This window comes from Gopherus evgoodei, chromosome 1, assembly GCF_007399415.2.
Source record: "Gopherus evgoodei ecotype Sinaloan lineage chromosome 1, rGopEvg1_v1.p, whole genome shotgun sequence".
Classification (NCBI taxonomy): domain Eukaryota; kingdom Metazoa; phylum Chordata; order Testudines; family Testudinidae; genus Gopherus; species Gopherus evgoodei.
Window position 1 is genome coordinate 253,137,781 of NC_044322.1, and position 21,329 is coordinate 253,159,109.

At 46.4% G+C, this 21,329-nt stretch overlaps 2 protein-coding genes across 4 annotated transcripts in view; one reads left to right on the forward strand and one right to left on the reverse strand.

The window, feature by feature from the left end:
- NINJ2 (ninjurin 2) overlaps positions 1–2,850 on the forward strand; it is an 87,683-nt gene extending 84,833 nt beyond the window's left edge. For both annotated transcript variants that reach the window (XM_030543080.1, XM_030543083.1), the window contains one exon: positions 372–2,850. The gene's annotated coding sequence lies outside the window, so the exon portion shown is untranslated. The remainder of the gene's footprint in view (positions 1–371) is intronic.
- A 497-nt stretch (positions 2,851–3,347) lies between these two features.
- The window catches only part of B4GALNT3 (beta-1,4-N-acetyl-galactosaminyltransferase 3), a 150,258-nt gene continuing 132,276 nt past the window's right edge, over positions 3,348–21,329 (reverse strand). For both annotated transcript variants that reach the window (XM_030543092.1, XM_030543086.1), the window contains 13 exons: positions 21,141–21,219; positions 20,630–20,696; positions 19,047–19,190; positions 18,542–18,651; positions 17,851–17,951; positions 16,301–16,380; positions 14,308–15,334; positions 13,174–13,472; positions 12,527–12,680; positions 9,945–10,017; positions 8,622–8,775; positions 7,443–7,569; positions 3,348–6,650 (listed from right to left, as the gene is read on the reverse strand). In XM_030543092.1, coding sequence (XP_030398952.1) covers positions 6,542–6,650; positions 7,443–7,569; positions 8,622–8,775; positions 9,945–10,017; positions 12,527–12,680; positions 13,174–13,472; positions 14,308–15,334; positions 16,301–16,380; positions 17,851–17,951; positions 18,542–18,651; positions 19,047–19,190; positions 20,630–20,696; positions 21,141–21,219 — 2,524 coding nt within the window. In that variant the 3' untranslated portion in view covers positions 3,348–6,541. The remainder of the gene's footprint in view (positions 6,651–7,442; positions 7,570–8,621; positions 8,776–9,944; positions 10,018–12,526; positions 12,681–13,173; positions 13,473–14,307; positions 15,335–16,300; positions 16,381–17,850; positions 17,952–18,541; positions 18,652–19,046; positions 19,191–20,629; positions 20,697–21,140; positions 21,220–21,329) is intronic.

Here is a 21,329-nt window from a genome sequence, read left to right on the forward strand (position 1 = left end):
TTCTTTCAAGGGTATGTTTCTACAGCCTTCAAGTTTACGATACAATTATCATAAGCTTCAATGTTTAAAATGGTCACAGGACATCCCTTAAAATAAGGGACAGGCAGTCACCCTAGCTGGGGATCCAGTATCAATTAAAGAAACTACTTAGGGCAAATAGCATGAAAAAACGTTACCATGGTGGCATGCTTTCTTGGAATGGCCCTGTAGATGGGGGGTGGGGGCGGAGGGAAATGGATTGCGATAGGTAACACAGGCAGAGAGTAGAGGGAAAGCTGTCCTGGGATCCTGCTTATGAATCTTCTATGAAATACTTGCTGACCTGAGGAACCTAGTAGATTCTTATCTTGCATCTTTTGTTTTTCTTGTAGGTTGTGTATGTGGCACCAGCTTTAGGGTCCCTTCTTTCAATTTTTTTTTACTGACTCAGCAGAATCCTACCAGCTGAGTGGAGACAGAGAACTGAATTACTCTTTAAAAATTGTTTGCAAAATATTTTATGCAGGTTGTTTGTATAAAGCATGTGTAGCTTTGCAGGAATGAAATTTCCATTGATTTTTTTCAACGCTAGTGCAAGCTGTACAGTGATTTCTAGAGAGCTTCACAAAAAGTTGCAAAAAAGCACTTTCCAAACATGCTCCTGTGCATAGGTAACAACAAACTTTTCTCTGATTTTAATTCTGTGCTTCTCATATTCAGTATTAACTAATTTTCTACAGGGGGCTGAGTTCCAGGCTGAGTTATATTTATTTGATAAGCAAAACTAACCATACCCTGGCCATATATTTTGTAACTGGCAACACTTAAAGTAACACTATGGAACAGTTTATGTCTCAAATATAGGTTGGTTGGTGGGTTGTTTTTGTGGGAGGAAAGGAGCGGGTGAGTCTGTTATGATGACTAATAGGAATAAAAATGTTTTCTTCAAGGTTGCTTAAAAAAAAAATCAAATGAGATGTTTTTTGAAAACCATTGAACATTCCTCTGCAGTGCAGGAAGCTTAAACCCCACAGCAAATAGATACTTATGCTTAGATGCCATCACAAGGACCTTGTTAGAAATCCTCTATGGATAACATGGGGGTACTGTAGGAGAAATAGAAAATGAAGCTTACTAAACACAGAAAGTGAAATAGACCAGTCTAGCTTCACTTGTCTACATTAACTGAGGTGCAAAAAGTAAACAAACAGCATATACATGTTCAAGAGCAAACTGGGTTTAAACCTTTTTTTGGTGTTATAATTAAAGGTTATCAGTAACAGGTATGCTGTTAAATACATGATTTTTATCCTGCTAGTCCTGATGAGAATTCTACTGTATTGGAAAGTGGTTTTACACAACCTCAAAGCAATAATTAAAAAAAAAAAAAAGTTTCTTCAGATCATACTGAGCTATTTAGCAGGTTCTTTCTGGCAGCCTGATTTTTGTATTATTAGTGTTACACTCAAAAATTGGATATTTTTGACTTGTCAGTTATTTGATACTTGAGTACTATCTTTTCCTGTTTATTAAATGATTTTTCACTCAGAGTCAGATTTCAATATGGGTGAAATCCTATGTATCCAGGAAACCGATACAAAATTCCTAAGGTTGACATCGTGTACATTCCCATCACAGCTGGATAGGAAAGGCAAGGCAACGGCAATTGCATGATGATATTCACATATTCTCCTCAGAAGAGCTTCTAAGAGATAGTGGATACTGCTAATATGGCCGTTGCTGACATGAATTTGGCTGGTGTCACTGTTTACCTCCCACAAGCTGAGACAACCTCCTGTGTGTTTGACTTTTCAGATCTCCTTCCAGAAATCTATTCTGTTGCATTTCAATTTAAATCGGAGGTATTAGCTTCATCCTGGAGACAGGGGCAAATGACATTTCTATAGTGTGTTCCACCCACAAATTAGCTGACTATAGAAATGCAGGGGCATCATTACATTCCTAACTCTCCAGTAATTTGTCTTATAGGATATTGCCTACTGATCCTTCTGAGGGTTCTTCTATAGGTGAAAGCCCTATGGTGGGTATTTCTTAGTAGTAGCTGTGACAGACTGTTTAGATTTTCTTGCTTCAGATTATACACACAATAATATTAATGATTACTTTGTCGTCATCCACCTGTGGTTATTTTGCCCAGGGGTAACTAAAGCTGCCTCATCTATGTGCTAGAGGCACTATCTCTAAAAGTTAGAGGGTTGTTTGCTCTCTGTGCTTATTTCACTCCTTGGACTCTCTATGGAGGCAGCCAAGAAGTTGCTAACAGGTGCAGCAGTGAGGATTTATGAGGTCGATATTTCCCCACTAGCAGCTAGAGTGTGAGGGTATTTCAGACAGGCCACCAAGGAACTATCAGGTCATGGCTTTCAACTACTACTGACCTGACTGGGTTTAGGCAAAGGTGACAAGCTTCATATCCTTTTCTCAGGTGCCAATCCACCCACTCCCTCCTGGCCACAGCCTGCTCCACAGAGCCAGGGGCTGAGCAGTAATGGCTGAATGTCAAACAAATGACTCAGCAGAGGAGGAAGAGTAAACTTGGATGGCCTTCTCTCTCACAGAGATGCCAAGTCATGTAGTGCTGCATGTGAGGCATATTTGTGTGGCGACTACTTCCCATTACTGAACATGACACAGCAGGAGACCAGCACACAGTGGGCAGAGGTGGTCTGCCCTTTATCACCTCTTGATCATGGAGTCAGAAGCACTGGCACTCCTGGCTGCCTTCTCACTTCTATGTATCAGACCTCAGCTCTGTTCTGACCTGCTTGCACTCCTATAGGCAGCAGGGAGGTGGTTGTTTGTTTTTTTTAAACCAACCTTTTAAATAAACAACGTCTATGAAAGAACTGATCTAATGTTTGTCCACTGTCTCTAACAGAGGCTGGGCTAAGCTCTGTGTTCCTTCCTGCATCTTACTCCATGAGATGGCCCCTGCCAGCCGAGGCAGAGATTGGTTTATCATTATGACTCTGTCACATTCCCTATAGTGCTCCTTCCTGCTTGGGGTAGAAAACTAGCCTGTCTCAATGTTCTGTTCCACTTCCTGTGATGCATCCCTGATTAATAGGAGAGAAGCTCCTCTACGTCCTCCTGTCCCATTCCCTGCAGCCCCAATTGCTTGAGTGGGGGAAAAAACGATCATGATCTGACCCCTGAATCTCCCCTTTTTGTGCTGGTCTCTGAAGCACCCCTGCTGGGGTACAGAGTGATCTATATCCCATGTATTACCTTTGTCTTTTGCTGGGTGAGACAAAGAGAGGAATATTTGACCTTTAATCACTTAAGAGTGTTGTTGGCAGATGTCTGAGGAACACACACAGACATAAGTGAGCTTTTGTAGGAAGAAACTGTATTTATAAACCCCTTGGGGTGCCAGCCTATCCCCCCTCCTAACAGAGGGGAGGCCTGAGAATCATCTTAAAGGCACAAAGCCATTTTAAGGTGTGGAATTCAGAGGTACAGTACAGAATTAAAACACCAGGCATTGGTGTCTGGATAACATTTCAGACATTTACAAGCAATGAGAGAAGGCAAGACATTCACATGAGGGAAACATTAAAGACAATGACAAAACAGTCACATCATGTTCACACAACAGATTCTTTCATGATAAAACCCATTCTATCCCAACCCCTTTGTTGGATTGAGAAACATCATGGAGTTCACAAGGCAGTGGAAAGGGTCGGATGCCTTCAAATAATGCCAATGGAAATGAGATTGAGTTTATGGAGAAGCCCACTTCCCCACTTTGGTAAAGCCAGGCTCCCCGTAGCCCTTTTGTGATCTCTGGGGAGCTGCCATTCCTGAGACATGTCTCCTTTCTGATAGAGGAGAACCCCATGACCCACCCAAATCCCATCAGTGCGTAAACCAGAGTGACATAAGCTAGAATCTGAGTCTCAGCTTCCACTCTGTTCTTGATTTTGATTAGGGCAGGTGGGGGAGAAGAAGCATCCTTGGGGTTAAACCCTTGACTTTTTCGTATGCATTTCATGCTGGCCTGACAGCCCTGCAGCAGGTACTCCTCTCTTTCCCCACAACAAGTGGCAGTCTCAACCCAGACCTCTACTGACTATTTCAAGGGCTGACAGGCAGGTTCAGTCTCCATGGAGAATTTCCTCTGAGGATTCTCTGCTGAGGCTGCCAACTAATGCCAATTGTGATGGTGGCTTTTGTGTGTGCATAATTGCCCTCTGGGAATAGGACTGAGACTCAACCACCTATTTCACATAGACAATCAAAAAGCCCTTAAGGAAGTAAACAGTTTTGATCATTACCAATCTCACTGAAAGGCACAAAGGAAGGAGCGTAGCTGAGTGAGCACCAGAAGACCCCGGGTGAAATCCTAATCCCACTGAAGTCAATGAGAGTTTTGCCATTGATATTAATGGAGCAAGGATTGTACATAAGAACATAAGAAAGGCCGTACCGGGTCAGACCAAAGGTCCATCTAGCTCAGTATCTGTCTACCGACAGTGTATCCCTTTTGATATGCCCAGCTCTATTACTGTGAGCCCTACGGGCAGTCTCTGACCCTTCATGCTTCACTTTCCCCATTGGTAAAATGACACTCTTCTTTGAAAGTGCTAAGCAATATTTCTAATTCATTGGATCCCACTGCTTATCTTCTAGGCCAGCCAGTCCCCATTCCACATGAATTTCTTTACAGAGCCAGTTCAGATATGCTATGAGACTTGCCATCCCAAGGAATCCAGAGTTTGGAAAGAGGGTTTGCAAGTATCAGAGATTTGTTATGCCCTGCAAGTATGTGCACAAGCCCCTGAATAAAGCAACCCGATAGGACATGCACTAAAGATGCATATCAACTATTCCAGTCAGAAACAATCAACTGCCACATTATTAAACTTCTAAAAACAGAGAGTTTTCATCTATCACCTCTTTTCCCCTCCAAAAATCGTTTTCACGTTATTTCTCAGTCTCTAAATATGAAAAGTACCTTCCCTAGTTACAAAGACTGTTGTGATTTGCAGTGCGTTTGATACTGCATCTTCTTAGATCCCAGATGGCTACAGTCCTACATATATTTAATGGATTAAAAGACCAGTAGCCCCTTGTACATTTTTCACCATTGCTCCACTCTGCATTGCATGCCCTCCCCAAACCTGGAGGTTGATGGTTGGTGGAGCACTGACTTAGCCCATACCAGCCAAGCTGTGGATCTCTGCACACCTTGAATTATGAGAAAGGACCATACCCCAGTCATTAGGGGTGAAATCTTAACCCTACAGGAGTTTTACCATTAACTTTGGTGGGGGCAAGATTCCACCCTAGGTTTTGGCAGAGTTTGAACAAGGTCCCCTCTATACTCCTTTCACCAAAGCAAACTCCTTTCATCAGTGCAGTCACCAAACTTCCATGGTCCTGTCACCAGTGCAAGCCCCAGGTCCTAAATCCATCTCACCAGTGCCAGCACAAGGCTCATCTGGTCCTTCCACAAGTGCAACATTGTGAACTGCTCCTGTTCTTCCACTATGCAAACAAGCAGTTCTTCACACACATAGAATCTACCATGGAAAACAACCCTGAAATCATAACTTATTAAATTAACCCCCAGATGCTGTGTTATAGACCAGGTCTGAGAAGCAGAAAAATTCTCCTTCTCACTGACAAAGATACATTATTTCAGACAATCAAATATTCCATTTCCCCCTGTTATGAGTTCCCAGCAATTGCTGGGGCACACCCTTGTCTGACTTGGCTACAGCTGTCGATATGGCTTCCCAGTTCCTACTGAGATGGCCTCACCTGTCCTCTCCAAGTACCCAGCATGAGCCTCAGGCAGGAAACAACTAACCAAAGTGGGTTCTTAACATTAGCCCCAGCCAGCTGCAGGCAAATGAGGTCTCTCATGAGGGAGAAGTGTTTGAGTCCCCAGATACAGCCCATGGTTTGTTGAACAGGAGTGTAGATTTTCCCAGTGATTTTGATGAAAGGGTGGCAAATAGGGCTAAGCACTGGCAGCCTAGAGTGCCTACCAGCATCTCAGACTTTTCTGGGCTGGGCTGGGCTGGTACATGGGGATGAGGACACAACACAGTTCAGAGAAGTTCCTTTGGTCCCCTGTCCAAAGACATGGGTGTCAGAGTTTTTCAAGTATCAAAAGAAGCAGCAGCTTTATTGTAAATAATCCATTCTGGTTGTAATGGGGATTTGTTCCTTTTCTTAAATTTGCACCATGCAAGACACTCCAGACAGCTTGCCACCACTTCTATCGTACCATCCGTCAGGGGCTCTAGGTGCATCAGTGTCAGGGGTAACCAGTCCTTCGCTTGTCTAAGGTTCCCCCAAATACAGAGCAAGTCACCGATCCCCATGTCTGAGACCCAACGGCTCACGAGTGCCAAAGATAAGTTCCCACTCCTATATACTGATCATCCCTTTTCACAAGCACCTGTAAGTCTGATCTCCTAGGATGACTCTGGAGAGAGGAGGAGTGTGTACTCTCGGCTACATGCCTAGACGAGGTGCATGCGCTGATATAAGGGGAGCTGGCTCTGCCAGGCAGCTTTGTGGCCGAACATTACAGTGTCCTCAGCTGTTGTCGGTTCCACATGCCCCGCTTGGAGTGAAATCGATGAAAGAAGTTTCTCAGGGACAGTCGTTCCACTTCCAGGCCAGCCTGCATGATCCTGTGGGGGGAAGGAAGAGGAGGAAATTCAAGAGGAGATTAGTTCAGTAAGACACTACAAGGAAGGGTTGGCAGGAGGGGTGGCTAGGGTGATGTGAAAGTCGCCTCTGTACAGTGTCGCATACCAAACCATTGCACTAATATAATGGCCCAAAAGATTGCTATGGCCTACAACCAAGGGCTGCTGAGATCTAGAACTTGTACAGCATGCAAAAGAGCTCTCTGGCACGAAGGGGTGAGGGAAAGGGATACCTCATATCACAAACTTTTCAAAAAATGTAACTGCATCCCATAGCCCTGGATGACCTTACTCCAAATAGTTGCCTTGCTGGGCATTTATTATGTGTGTTATTATGGAGCCTAGAGGCCCTAGCTGAGATCAGGGCCCCATTGTACTAAGCACAGTTCAAAGATCAGGAAGGGGTCGAAAATATGCACTGGGAGCATCTGTATGTGTCTGATCTACCCAATGCCTGCCAAGGGTGTGGCAGGAAGGTACCAGGATTCTGGAGATAGCTCTCTCCTTTCCTATGTCAGTGGCTATGATAAGGCATTCTGGTTATAGAAACCCCCTCAGCTCTAACAACCAATGCGTTGCTCAAGGGGACATGCTCAGGGAGTTGCCCACTGACAGGGAATGCACACTGTGACCTTTGTCACCTTCATTTCTTACTGCTCTACTTCAGCAGGAATCCCAGCTCACTTCTCTCTCCGTCCCTACCACCTCAGAATCAAGGGGGACTGCTCTACTGAACTGCAGCATGGGCAGAGCTGGTGGAACATCTCCACTCACCTGTCCACGAGTTCCCAGTCTTCTCCTCCCCAGCGATCCCGGAACTCTTTGGTGTTCATCCCTCCAATCTGATCCAGGTCAGACTTGTATATGCCTAGGAGACCAAATCCATTCACCTCCCAATAGCCTGCGGACAAAACCAAAAGTCATCAACCACGCTTGCACCCTAAACCACTATTGAATGAAGCAGGAGATTCCTAGCCCTGGTGTTTCCTGCTTCCACAGAGACAAACAACCACACTTCCCTGGGACAATAACTGAGCCAAAGAACTGGGAGGGACACACAAACTAATCCCAGCACCTCTAGTCACAACAAATCTAACACCCAGCACCAAGGTGTTAATGTTTAGGACACCCCAAGAACAAGTTCTAAAAGTGGCTAGATAGCACATGTTCCTTTCAGCTCTGACAGATGCCCTCATCTCTCATGTGAAAGCAACATACTTTCTAATTCACCTGTATTATCCCAACATTGAGGGTCTGTCCCTGTCCCTTGGGTATTAATACTGAAACTGGAATTTTGCTCTGATTTTGAGAGAATCATAGGAAGTCCCACACTCCCTTCTTGGATGGCCCTCTGTACCTAACAGCAGTGTTGCACTGTGCACACCTACACAGCTGTGCTGCCCCCTGACCCAGAGCCTGCTGTCTCTCAGCTTTTCTCAGCAGGGATGATCTATGCCCACTGAAAACAGACAAATGAGCTCAGACCAAAGTGAGACGCTCTAAGGCAGTGGCTTTGGTGGCCCTTGCATCAGTCCTCTTTGGGTCAGTCGTGGGCCCAGTGGAGATGAGTCTGGGAACAGTTATGGCCACAGCAGAAAGAAAAGAAGAGAGCAGACAAGGAGCTGGAGTGAGGGGAGAGAAGCTGAGAGAGAGGAGGGATTTTCTTGAGGAAGCCAAGTGTATAAAAAGACCCTAAATGGTGTCCAGCATAATCTTCACGCATCCTGCATCAATACACCACTCACATGCATTATTCGGCTCTGCTTGCTTAACACTCCGACACAATGCACAGTAACAATCCCCTGGGCACCTGGCATTGAGATTTTAGCTCAGTTAAACCCAGTCCTACATCTAGTAACTCTCTTAGTGGCCCTGATAATACCCAGAAGGTCAAGATTTTGGAGGACCCCGATAATAGCGAAAGAAAATATCCATAGAGTCCTGGCCTCTTACCCTCAGGCCATTGTGGAGATGCGCCACACTGCAACCTCATAACTATGGGTGCAAAGGCCATCTTGCCCTCTACGCAGTGCTTCCGAATCGAGTCGATGACCCCAGCTGGGAAGTGGATGTGGAGATCACACAGGAAGATGATACTATGTGGATCCTGGAACCAATCACACAGATATCAGTCATAAGGAGATTTCATCCACTGCCACAGACCTGGCACCACAGTTTATCCATGGTGGGTGTGCGGGCACCACCTCGCTGACACTGCTATCAGCCACAGTATCCTACACTCACTTTTGACGATCTGGACTATACAGCTTTTACCTGTTATTAAAACTGTTGAACTAGGGCAATTTTCCAACCCAGTCCTGCTGAATGATCCTAGTTATACACAAAGACTACAATGCCCACCTCTCTCACAGCCCAGGTAGGCAAAAGCCAACCATCAGCCAGCAATTGTTGCCCCATAGCTGTCCAAGATCCATAGGGTCTCATCCTCTTTCACAATAGGGTCCCTTCACACTGCTCTGACATATAACGCACACCCACTTTAAGGCCCCTCTATGCTGACAGAGAAGTGTAAAGGGGCCCTTGTGTAAATAAGGATCAAGCCCCTAGTCTCTGCCCCACCATCACCACCATCAAGCCCTGAGATCCTGCCTTACTTGGGCCCATGGCTCTCGTGCCACAAACAGCACACCCTCAGCTCACATAGGGCCCAAAAACCTCCTCTCAGATCTTAACCCTGTACTGTGGCAGCATGATCAAACATGCTTTGATGTGATCTGTTCCCGCATCTCACTCAGAGCTTCACTGGGGAGTCTGCCTGGGGGACGGTGCTTTCTCATTTGGAAAATACAGACTGGATTAAAACATGCCTGTCTAGGATGACCAAGTGGTGGGGGTTAGGAATGAATTAAAACAGCCTTTCACCTCTAGGTCACAAATCCAAATCCAGCTTCAGGTTGGTAAAGTTGTTGCCATGCAATGGCTGTTCAGTCACTTGTGTGAAATATGTTGTTGCTACAGTCTAGTTCCTTGCAGGCAGTGTTCACATCACAAAAGGAAGTCACGACAATTAGTATAGTCACAGGGGGGTTAAGAACTGAATGGGCCACAGAAACTGATCTCGTCAACGTGGCCTCTCCAGGTCATGATTGAGGCACACTGTCAAAGCAGCATGAACAGGACACTTGCACTGACCCTGGCCACACTGAACGACCAAGGTTTCAGTATGACAGGTGGTGCATGAGTACCCAGTGTCTATGCTGTATAGAGACTACAGATCTTTCTGTAGCTCAGGCTCCACAGCAGCCAGGCACTCACCTTCACCAGGTCGATCCCAGCCTGCAGCCCTGCAGAGCGCTCAAAATTCCCTGTCAGCTTCAAGTACTGGTAACTGTTGGCAAGACAGACAGGAATTGGGTTAAGTTCCTTAGCCACACAACAACTCCTTCTAGCAAGGCATAGTGGGAGAGGAGAAAGGCCCTTGGCTCACTGCTCACTAACAACCCAGTTTTATGTGTGGATGTTATTGTATTACACATTCACCCTTACTGTCAATCCCTATGCACAGAGAACACCTTCCAGGGCCCAACAGGAGCCTGATATAATCAGGGCCTGGACAACCAAGATGTGTGCTTAACTGAGACCTGCATTCCAGAACAGATGTCTCAGAAGTGCTTTGAGACCCACACACAGGTGCTTTGTCAGCACAAAGCACTATTAGTTGTATGATTTGGCACATATCTGAGATCTCATTCTGTGGAACTGCTCCTAGCTGGTTCCAAAGAAACCAAAGGGCAGCTCCATGACATGGTTACGAAAAAGGGGAAAACACATTTGTAACTTTAATCAAACACTTTGTTAGTTCACATCCCAGTCTTGTGTAATGAGGCTGTATTGTGCCTTGTTTCTTTTTATTTACAGTATAGGGTCTCTTGTGAGGGCAGTTGTCAGTAGCCTGTTCAGCATCATTTGGCATTCCAGAGGCGTAAACTAGACCGCGAATGGGATGTGCTCTAGAACGAGGGTTCTCAAACTTTTTTTGCTGGGCCCATCTTTGAAAATATTTCAGGCTGTGATGACTTCCCCCTACCCCCTCCAGGGTTATCACATTTCAAGTTCCCAAATAGAGGACACTGCCAGGAGAAGTTGGAGGGGGAACAGGGGTACAGCCCTCTGGCTGCCCAACTCTGAAGGCAGAGCCTGTCACCAGTAGCAGTGCAGAATGGTGGCATGGTATGGCTTTGCTATCCTTACTTCTGTGCTGCTGCTGGCAGTGACACAGCCTTCAGAACTGGGTGCCTGGTCAGCCGCCGCTACTCTCGCGACCACTCTACAATAGCCTTTTACCCTCTTTTGCGTCAGAACCCCCAGTTTGAGAGAGGCTGCTCTAGAACACAGAGGGAAGGTGTGACAGTCTGTACCTCGTGGGAACACCCTGTATCCCCATGTTCATCCTTATAAAATGACTGTGCGGTATCCAATGCAAAGTTTGTCATGTCGGGTGTCTCTGGAAGGCTCATGATGCACGGAGCATTGTTGTTATAGTAATGTTATAGGTTATAATTTCATATATATAGTTATGAGGCTGAAAATGTGTCCTCATGGCTTAAAATAGGCCCAGGCAGAACTCTCCAAGATCAGAGGGGCAGTTCACACCTCATCAGGGCATGTATGGGACAAACTCAGCCCAGCCTCAGAGGAACAAAGGACACTGGCCTAGGCAGCAACAAAGGATCTTTTGGACTCTGGAGTGAGTCACTCCCCACTTCCTTTGGTCAGTAGGGACTATGATGAAGTAATGCTCACCTGACTCTGAAGAGGGGGGGCAAAGCCAAGAGGGAAGAAAGAACATGATAAAAGGGAGAGATGTTTGCCATGCTCTTCCTCTCTCTTCCACCTCCATCTACAGACATCAGCACCAAGCAACTGAAGCGCTGATCAAAGGGGAGAGTCTGGCTGAAGGGCAACCAGCCAGCCTGTGGTGAAAAGCATCTTAGTTTGTAAGGGCACTGAAAGTGTTAAGATCAGCTTAGAATGCATTTAGCTTTTCTTTTATTTGACTAAATCTGACTTATTATGCTTCGACTTATAATCACTTAAAATCTATCTTTTTCGTTAATAAATTTGTTTGGTTTGAAGCTTGTCAGAGACTCGCCTTGGGATAACAAGCCTGGTGCATATCAATTTCTGTGTTAAACTGATGAACTCATATAAGCTTGCAGCATCCAGCAGGCATAACTGGACACTGCAAGATGGAGGTTCCTAGGGTTGTGTCTGGGACTGGAGATATTGGCTTGTGTCATTCAACTGCACAGTCCAAGGAGCAGCTTACATGCCAGAAGCTGTGCGTGAACAGCCCAGGAGTGGAGGTTCTCACAGCAGAGCAGTGTAAGGCTGGCTCCCAGAGTCAAGGATTGGAGTGACCTAGCAGATCTCCGGTCCAGATATCACCAGGGGAACATCACAGAAGGTCCTGATGGTACTGTGTTGCAGATGACCACTTTAGATAATTGCTAAAGTTAGACACACAGGTTAGCTGAACGTGCAACTTTCTAAATTCTCCCTTCTCTCAGTCCCATTTGTCACTGATTTGTCACCTTCTTGGTCTTTCCCCTTTCTCCATCACTAGGAGACTTGCCTTTGACCTTTTACTACAAACCTGAACAGGAGGTACAAAGAGGGATATGCATCTGGATGGATGGACTGTGCAATAGGCATATGCGTGAAGTCAGATGGTAACACTCTACGTTGTATACAGGTGCAAGAGTGTGTGTGTGGCTTGTGTCTGTAGGAGTGCATGCGTTTGACTTGCTATATGCAGATGGATATGGATGGCCAGTATGCAGAGATTAATGTGCGTGCTGTGTTATGTAGTCCATGTGAATAGGTAGTATTCTCACCTGCGTAAGCTGGACCTTTTCAGAGCCTTCTCTACATCCATGTCATCACTGCTGTAGTCTGTGATGATGACATTGAAGTATGGGTCCTTGGTGACTCTAGACAGTTCCTCCATGTCAGAAATGAACTGCAGCACCCAGCGTGCCTGGTTTTTCACTAATTGTGGTGGGGATAGAGGTAGGGAAGGAACAGAATCAAAGCAAAATTGATTTCATGCCTTGAAATGATTGCAGAGAGTCAAGATTTTCAGCCTCCTGTCAGATCCAATTGAGACAGACAGGGGCGTCTGGGAGCAATCCAGGGACAGGCCCAAACTAAGCTTTGGGGCCATTTGGATCCAGATCTTAGCACTGCAGGGTGAACCCATTCCTAGTGTATTTTGGGAGTCAGATTTCAGAGAGTTCAAACCGCTTGTGGGGGTTGGACCAGTTATATTTCTGATGCAATTTCATTTGAAAGGGAAGGAAGTTGAGAGTGATGTAAGCAAGGTGGTGGAGACTGGCACAGACACGGTATTCAGAGCAGTCTCAGAACCGGTCCCTAGCAGCTTCACCCTCAGAGGCTGGCTCAGGACCAGGCCCCACAACCTCCCCCCTCATGTTTTATTTTGGAAGCACCTGGATCTCCTGCCCCATTACAAGGCCCTTACCTGGCACTATGAAGTGGACAACAGCACGATGGTTCCAGGAGAAGCCCAATGGCCAGCACAGGTCTGGCTCCTTTGCAACTCCCATCAGTTGGCGCCGGCGGCCCCATGCCAGGTTCTTCATGTTCATCTCCTCCTGCTTGTCGCCGTTGATGCCTTGCCAGCCTCGTGCAAAGACATACTCTGAAAAGCGCACAAGTTGCCCTCCCCTCTCCAGCAGCTCCAGCTCTAGCAGGTAGCGGCTCCCACGCAGGCGGTCTTGACGCTTCTCCACATTCACTACGCGCTGCAGGTGGAATCTCCTGCAGGGACGCAACATGGTTATATATGTTCCCCACACCAGCGCCCGGCAGCCACTTCTCCCCAGTTCCTCTCAGCTAGTCCCTTGTACAGGAATGTTTATTAACTCTTTCACTCCCAGTCCACAGCTTTACTGCACCACCCCAGAACCCATGTCAGAGGGTTTAGGTTTTTGATTATCACCTGGCCTCAGGACAATTCACTTGGGATTAGACCTGGAATCCCAACAAAGATAAAATAGCTGATGAAGGAAGGGAAACAAAGATCATGCCAAAAAATAACTGTTTAAAAGTGAATTTAAGTTATGCAGGTGCTATATGCACAGCCCTGGAGACTACAGGCTTCTTAGGCACAGCATGGGTGACTGTAGCCTTCTTATACCTTTTCAGTGTATCTGAACCCTCAACTGGCAGGGAGAAGTTAGCTCAGTTCCTATGTCCATTCAATGCTTGGCTGTTCTAAGGAGACAGCCAACAGAGGGGCTAATGATGATGCTGGTTTACACATTCTGGGAACGTGCTTACTGGGAACTGGACTGAAACCTCCACTCATTTCACACAGCCACCACCCAGCTGTCAAAGACCTTTCAACCACTACTGACCTGGGTTACTGACCTCTTAGTGAGCTACAGTGAAGGTGTTTTCTCCCATTCTCATTTCACTCAGGTGTTTAATGCCCCTTCCACCTTCACAGTTCATTTCCTAGGGCTGTATTTTCCACCTCTGGAGTTTGCTCCCTAACTTCTATTGGTTCCTTACACTGTTCTGTTGTTCCTATGCAGCGTGGTATGGAGACCATAGGAGAGGACCACGGGCTGCGAGAGACCATTTGCCTTACCCTTTGTTTCTCTGGTTGAGTTTCTTCAGGAAGACACGTGTGACCTCCAGGGCCTCCCTCTCTTTCAACAGCAGGTTCCCCGATGTGTTGCACTTCAGGTCGATCCAGTCTGTCCGCAGCGCATGGAAGTCCAAGTTGCTTGCGCTGAAGGTCTGTTCCCAGTTCACTACCTGGTCAAATGGTATGTACTCAAATCCCTCCTTCTCCCACTCTGCTTCCCCTTCCACCTCTTCCTCCTCCTCTTCCACTGCTGGCACAGCAGGCTCAGGTTGAGATTCCACCTGCTCCCTTTCCACATCTACCTCGATGCCGTCAGCTGCCTTCTGCTCGGCAATGTACGACTCCACCTGGTTTAGCCACTGGGCCTGGTAAAGGGTCTGCTTGCTGAGGCTGGCAGCACTCACAGCTCTACTACTTATTTTGCCAGAGACTGGACTTCGTCTCCTTGCTTGCATGTTGCCTGCTGGCTGGTCCTTGGTGCTGGTTGCATTGAGGTCTGTCTGAAGAGGCCTCCCCTCCTCTGGAATCCTATCAGTGGAGTTCCTGGAATTGCTGGGTATATGTTCCCAGGGCTCGTGAGATCTTGTGCTAGAAGGAGGGTCCTGGCCTCCCACTCTCCTCTTGGGCAGTGACTTCCTATGGATGCCCCTAACATGACGAGGAGGGTTTCTGGAACTGTCCTTGACCTTGATTTTTAGATGGGGCCTCCTCACTGGTAGGTTTCTTTCTAGACCAGTTTGATTGATGCTCTGGTTGGCTGAAGTCCTGTGAGCTGGCTTGATGAGGGGCGTTTTTCCTCCTGTCTTCTGCAGCACCTCTCCCACCTTACCATCTATGAGCGAGAGGAGCTTCCGACGCCCCGGGAGGGAATAGTCATTGTAAATGTCATCATAGCCTGCTATCATTGTGGAGTTTGCCTTGACTCTCACCAGCTCTGCTCCCCTCTTGCTGGGATTCCTTGTGGGATTGGTGCTCTCTGCATCCTGATCTGTGTACTGAAACTCATCAGGATTCCCATCCTCAGAGCCTGCAATATCAATCCTAGTTACATCTCTCATACCCACTCTGCTGCCCCTGCCACCTTGACCCACACCCAAAAGGAGAAGGGAGTTAACCCATCCGCTCATCCCATTTATGTGTCCACCACTGAGGGAACTGTCTTTCTTGTTCTTATTCACTGTCGTAGTGCGGATGGTGAATATTCCCTCTTCCAATGCCCTGGGGGTGCTCTGGGGAGGGGAAGTGGTGCTAATTCTTGTACTAGTCTCTTTGGCATGTGTGGGCCAGTTTCACCAATGGCCATGGGTCTCTGGCATGTGTAAACTTGCCCCTCCCACCCAGCTATGGCCCTCTTTCACATGTGGACCAGGGTAGCCAAGTGTGCCCATTCGGCACTTTCTCTCATGCCAGCCTGCAGCTCAGGTGGAATCTTGTCTATGAAGTTGTGAGCAGGAAATGCAGTTTCTACTGAGGCCATTAGAGCCCATTGTGGTGCCTGACAGGTGCCCATCCAGCATGGAGCCTGCCCTGAGGAAGAGGCACGGTGACAGCAGGGATCAAGGAGAACAGTGAATGAAGAGCACTAGATTGTGGAGGGGACTGAATGTTGAAACTGGGTGGGCTCTAAGGTGCGGGAGGGGACTGAGGGCATGGGGAGGCTGCCCCAGCCTGAGCTCTCCGTGATACCTTTAACCAGCAATAAATCCACATTTTTTTTAAGATGAAGTTTAAGGCTTTATGCAAAATTATCAGTAAATAGGCAAGTCATATAATTAAATAATTTGCATGATGTGTCACGTGCAGTTTCACAAAACTTAACAGGTCTGGTAGCCCTGCCCCCTCCTCCTGGCCACGGCTCTCTGGCACACAAGGGCCATGCTTTTCACTGCACATGACATCAGCTGCATCTTCCATCCATTCCAGGGAAAGGGAGACAGAAAAAGATATTTGACAAACCGGAGAGTCCTCCTGTCTCTCGCATTAGGGTCTCTACCTGACTGCTTGGTTTTCTCCCCAGACTCCAGATTTCTCCTCTCTGGATGGTCGATTTTCATATACTTATAGAATCCAAACCTTCAGGAGTAAGGAGGCAATGTAAGCACAACTGTATGTTACAGAGGAGTGTTTCTCTGCTGGAAGTATCACACCATGATAAAAGCCATCTTACCATCCCTTAAATCCATTCAAAATACAGCTGCAAAGACCATGTCTCATCACTCTGACTTTACCAACCCCATTCTTGGCATCCCCTGGTCCCCTCTTTTCCTCTGCGTCAAACACAAACTACTTGTCTTCATGCTCATACTCATCTTAACACAGTTTTGAGTCATCAACCCCTCCTTTATTGTCCATCATGTCAACGTCCCCTCAGCACTTTCCTTCTCTCTCCCATGCTGCCTCATATGAATGGGAAGAGCTCTCATTCACACGGAGCAGCAGGTGCTGGGTGGTTACCTCTCTGCCCCTCAAAGATAAACCCTGCAGGGGGAAGAGAAGCCTTCCTAGATTCCATTTGCAAGGTCCAAAGTGACTATTGTGATCATCTAGTCCAGCGGTTCTCAAATTATTTACCATTGTGGGCCACATATGCAGCTGTCTGTGTTTTATGTGGATTGCATCCACACAATATATATGTTATCTGTATGGCCCTGAGGATGTCACATGGGCCGCAGCTGTGTGCTGACTGGGCCGCAAGTGGCCTTGTGGGTTGAGAACCACTGAAGACTGACTTCCTGTATAGCACAGGCCATAGAACTTCCCCAAAAGGATTCCTAAAGCTGATCTTTTAGAAGAACATCAAATCTTGATTTAAAAATTGTGAGTGATGGAGAATCCACCATGACACTTGCTAAATTGTTCCAATGGTTAATTATTCTCACTGTTAAAAATGTAAGCCTTATTTCCTCGCTTCAACTTCCAGCCATTGTGATTGTGTTATACTGTTATCTGCTAGACTGAAGAGCCCATTATTAAATATTTATTCCTTGTGTACATACTTCACATGCTGTAATTAAGTCATCCCTGGCTTAACAAAGAGAAGGTAAAATAGATTGAGCTCTTTGAGTCTATCAGTATGAAAGGCATGTTTTCTAATCCTTTAATCATTCTCAGGGCTTTCTCTTACAGAAAGTCTGTATGTCAATACTATTACCTTTATCAATCAAACCTGCAATCTTATCAAAATGAGGTATCAAGTTAGTTTGACAGGATGTATTTTCCATAAACCCCTGTTGATTTCCATTCATTACATTATCCTCTGGGGGGCATTTAGGAGTTAAAAAAATTTTCATTTAAAAAAGGTACATTGGCTATCTGCAGGATTTAAGCTCCAAGCTGGCACACTCAATTCCCATTAACTTCAGTGGAGACTCTGGGTGTTTAATAAGAGAATTCTACAAATTTGCATGTGACGTTCTATCCCAGTCCAAACCCTCGTACTTCTCTGTTCCCACTCCAGTGGTTAAATCCTAGAACCTCAGCTATATGCCAAAGCAGTCGCCTCACCAACCAGTCCTGGACTGTGACTCAGGAGGATTGTTTTACCTCTCCAGGTAATAGTGGCTCTCCTGGTAGAAACATTTGTTGTCTGTCTCCATGTAGCTCAAGCGGCTATAATCATTTGGGTAAACAAAGGACAAATGAACCTGGGAAAGAGGGAAAAAATGCATTCAAAAAAATTATTGTATAGCTGGGCATGAGCATCAGTGTTCAAATCTGGATGTGAGCTGTCAGAGCATGCAGATCTGGGGTTGGCCCATTACAGAAATCCAATCTGTCCTAGGGATGTTTGGATCTAGAGTTTTGATTTGGGCCCTGTATGAAGCTAGGGGTGAGCTGCACTGTTCAAAAATTTATCCCGAGTTTTGCAGTGTCTGGCACTGTCTGGACCTTGGGTTTGAGCCTAGTTCTGTTTATTGTATGGCTTCAGAACTGATATTGAGGGATATGTTCTTCAAACCCATCATTTGCATCTTGCTGTGCATATCCAGCTGAGTAACAGCTCCCGCTGAATAAGGAAATAGGGAAGCAGACATTGGATTGTTCTACAGACAATGGAAGCAACACCCAAACCTCAGCAGGTATCAACTCTTGGGCTGCTCCACACATTAGGAAAAGAACACCCTCCCTGCAAGCAGGCATTGGTCCCAGCTACATTCCATGTTCTACTGAATGTACACTTTTCCCCACCGCAGGGATGAGTTGGGCAAACATCTGTTTAAGGAATGAGACTTACAAACTGGAGTCCCTGATAGCGCTGCAGTGGGAATCCATTCACTAGGTAACTGGGCTTGTAAGGACAGTCTGGTAGGGTCCTGCGCAGGCGTGACTTACTAATCAAAGGCACTGAGAGGTAGAGAGAGAGAGAGAGACACACACACACAGAGAACAGTTGCATGGGCAATGCACCAAACCAGGTCTACCCTAAACTGATGCAATAGGACAACTATCACTGTGGCCATTCCCTGTTAACATATACCAGTTTGCCACCACAGTGATGTCAGCTGTGTTAAAACATGCCATCCCACTGGGGTCATCCTGCTACACTAACCTCTTACATTTATAATTTCTCCTTCATATGCTACAGCTCTCTTGGGTGTCCTGAAATGACAGGGCAGAGTGTGGAGCAGCTATTTCCTTATCTCAGTTTGGGGGAAACAGCTTATGAAAAACCACTTTACTCAATTGCCCCAGTTCATGTGATATGATGAGCTGCAACTGTCTGTTTGATGGTGTCTTACCTTTATAAATAGTGTCTCGAGAGTCGGGCTTCAGCATGTCAGCTGGGTGTACCAGGTTGCCCAGATTGGCTATAGGTGGGCTTGCATGGGTGGCCAATGTCTGTGGGATATGACCAACCTCATCCATCTTGAAGAGAGTCTCATCTAGAAACCAGAGACAGAAAGAGAGAGGGAGGAAGGAACAATCCATCATTTCATCCATGCTAGTATTGTTCCACTCTTTGTGGGCTCACCCTCCAAACTTTAGTCTGTCTAAAATTTGGCATCTCATCCCCAGAAATGGTTACATATTATTTATATGATGGCAGTGTCCAAAAGCTCCTAGACAGGGTCAGGTCCTCATTGTGCCAAGGACTGTACAGACACTTCCCTGGAAAGCTCAAAATCTAGAAGGCACCAGAACAGATGAGGGTGGGGATGAGGAAATCACACTCAAGAAATGAATGTAGTGACAACTGACACAACTCTGATAATTTCCTGATTTGTTATTTGAAAAGGGGGCAGTGGCAGCATGAAGGGGAATGGAGGAATTAGTAAGAAGCAGGGAGCAAGGAAAGGAAGGGGACTGTCACAACTCATCATCTGCCTAGTCATGGTCACCTGGCAGGTTCTGAAGACATCACAGCAGAGGTGGTTTTCAAAGAAGGATTTGAAGAAAGAAAAGGTAGTGGCTGTACAGATTATATCAGGGAGTCTCCCCTATCCATAAAGCGTGGCCTGGGAGAAAGCCCAGGCGTGTTTGAGAGTGAAGCTGACACTGATGGTCAGTAAAGGCTGGGAACACTGGCAGAATGAAGTTGGGGTTGATACTAGAGACACTAGGTAGGGCCAAGCTAATCTGTGAAGGGCCATAAATGTAAAGACAAAAAACTTGTATTTGATGTTATGGGGAAAGGAGAGCCAGTGGAGGGACTTAAAGGGGGAGGGTGACAGGGTCAGAGGAACAGGACAGGAAGATCTCAGCAGCAGCATTTTGAATGGACTTGAGGGGGTCAAAGCTGTAGTTGCATCCTCAGATATCTTTGGTGGCTTCCCTTTCATTCAGCATCCAGCACGAGAACTTCCCTCTAGCTTTAAAAAATCCTTCACAGATCCATCCCCCTCATCTCGCTGTCCTCATTCCTGTCCATCTGCCAGCACATTCCTTGACTCTCATATTCCAGGCTCCATTCTGCTCCCCCGGGTCCCTGCACAACAGGCAGTAGATCTTTCTCCTATACTACCAACACCATCTGGAACAGTTTCTCTGTTCTTTGCAGACTCCCTCATGCTCTTCAGATCCCATCTCTTCTCCCTTGCAATGGACTCCAAATGTCTCTACACAACACTGAGATCCCACTCCACGAACCTCCCAATTTCCCCATGCTTAATAATGTGCCCCAAAACTTGGCCAGAGTGCATCTTCTGACAAAGACCCTGTTAAACCTCCAGCTGCTCCATGTAACATGCTGCATACACTTCACATTATTTCCATGTGCCTGGATAGGCAGCAATCAGCTGTGAAGCATCTGTGATGCTTTGGAATGAACACTGAGATACATAGACAAATCTGTGAGGCATCAGCCTGTGGAGGAGACACTTACTAGCAAAAAGGGAGAGGAACTGGGAGTCTATGACTGTGAACTTAGTTTCTGGGTCACTCAGTCTCCACTGGAATAGAAAAAGAGATTAGTATGAAGTGTTTATTGAATTATTTCATTCAGCAGGAAAGGAAGAGAGCGCATCTGTCCATAACCATATGGGACTTCTGAAAAGCTGCCTTCCCCAAATCAGTACAGAACATCTACCAGGGAAGGGAAGGGAATGGGAGCAAGTCTAAAATTCCCCAGGACTCAATCTAATGGCAGGAAAGGGAAAGGATGGAGAGTGGGGGAAAGATGGAAGAGGTCAGGCACTGAGTGGGCCTGTCCCAGGCAGAATGAGATAAGGGGTGAGGATGGAAATAGGGCTGTCCCCTCACTGAACAATGTAAAGGCTCAGGATGAGACTTTCCAGGCAAAGCGGGGAATTGGTAGGGGAGTGAAGTTGTCACCTAATCTCACTCTCAAACTCCATCAGTGCACACGCAGGACCTGGCTGCACAGGAGCACTTACTGCTACTTCCACATGGTCTGTTCCTCTGTCATCCTGTTTGTGAAGCACTTCAAAGTAGTACCTGCCTGAAGCTGATAATCTGTGAAAGAGAGAAACTCAGGTATACCACTGGAAACATTCAGTGGCATTTGCTTGCTTCATTGCTCTCACACAGGGATCGTGGAGCAATCCTAGCACACCTTGGCTTGC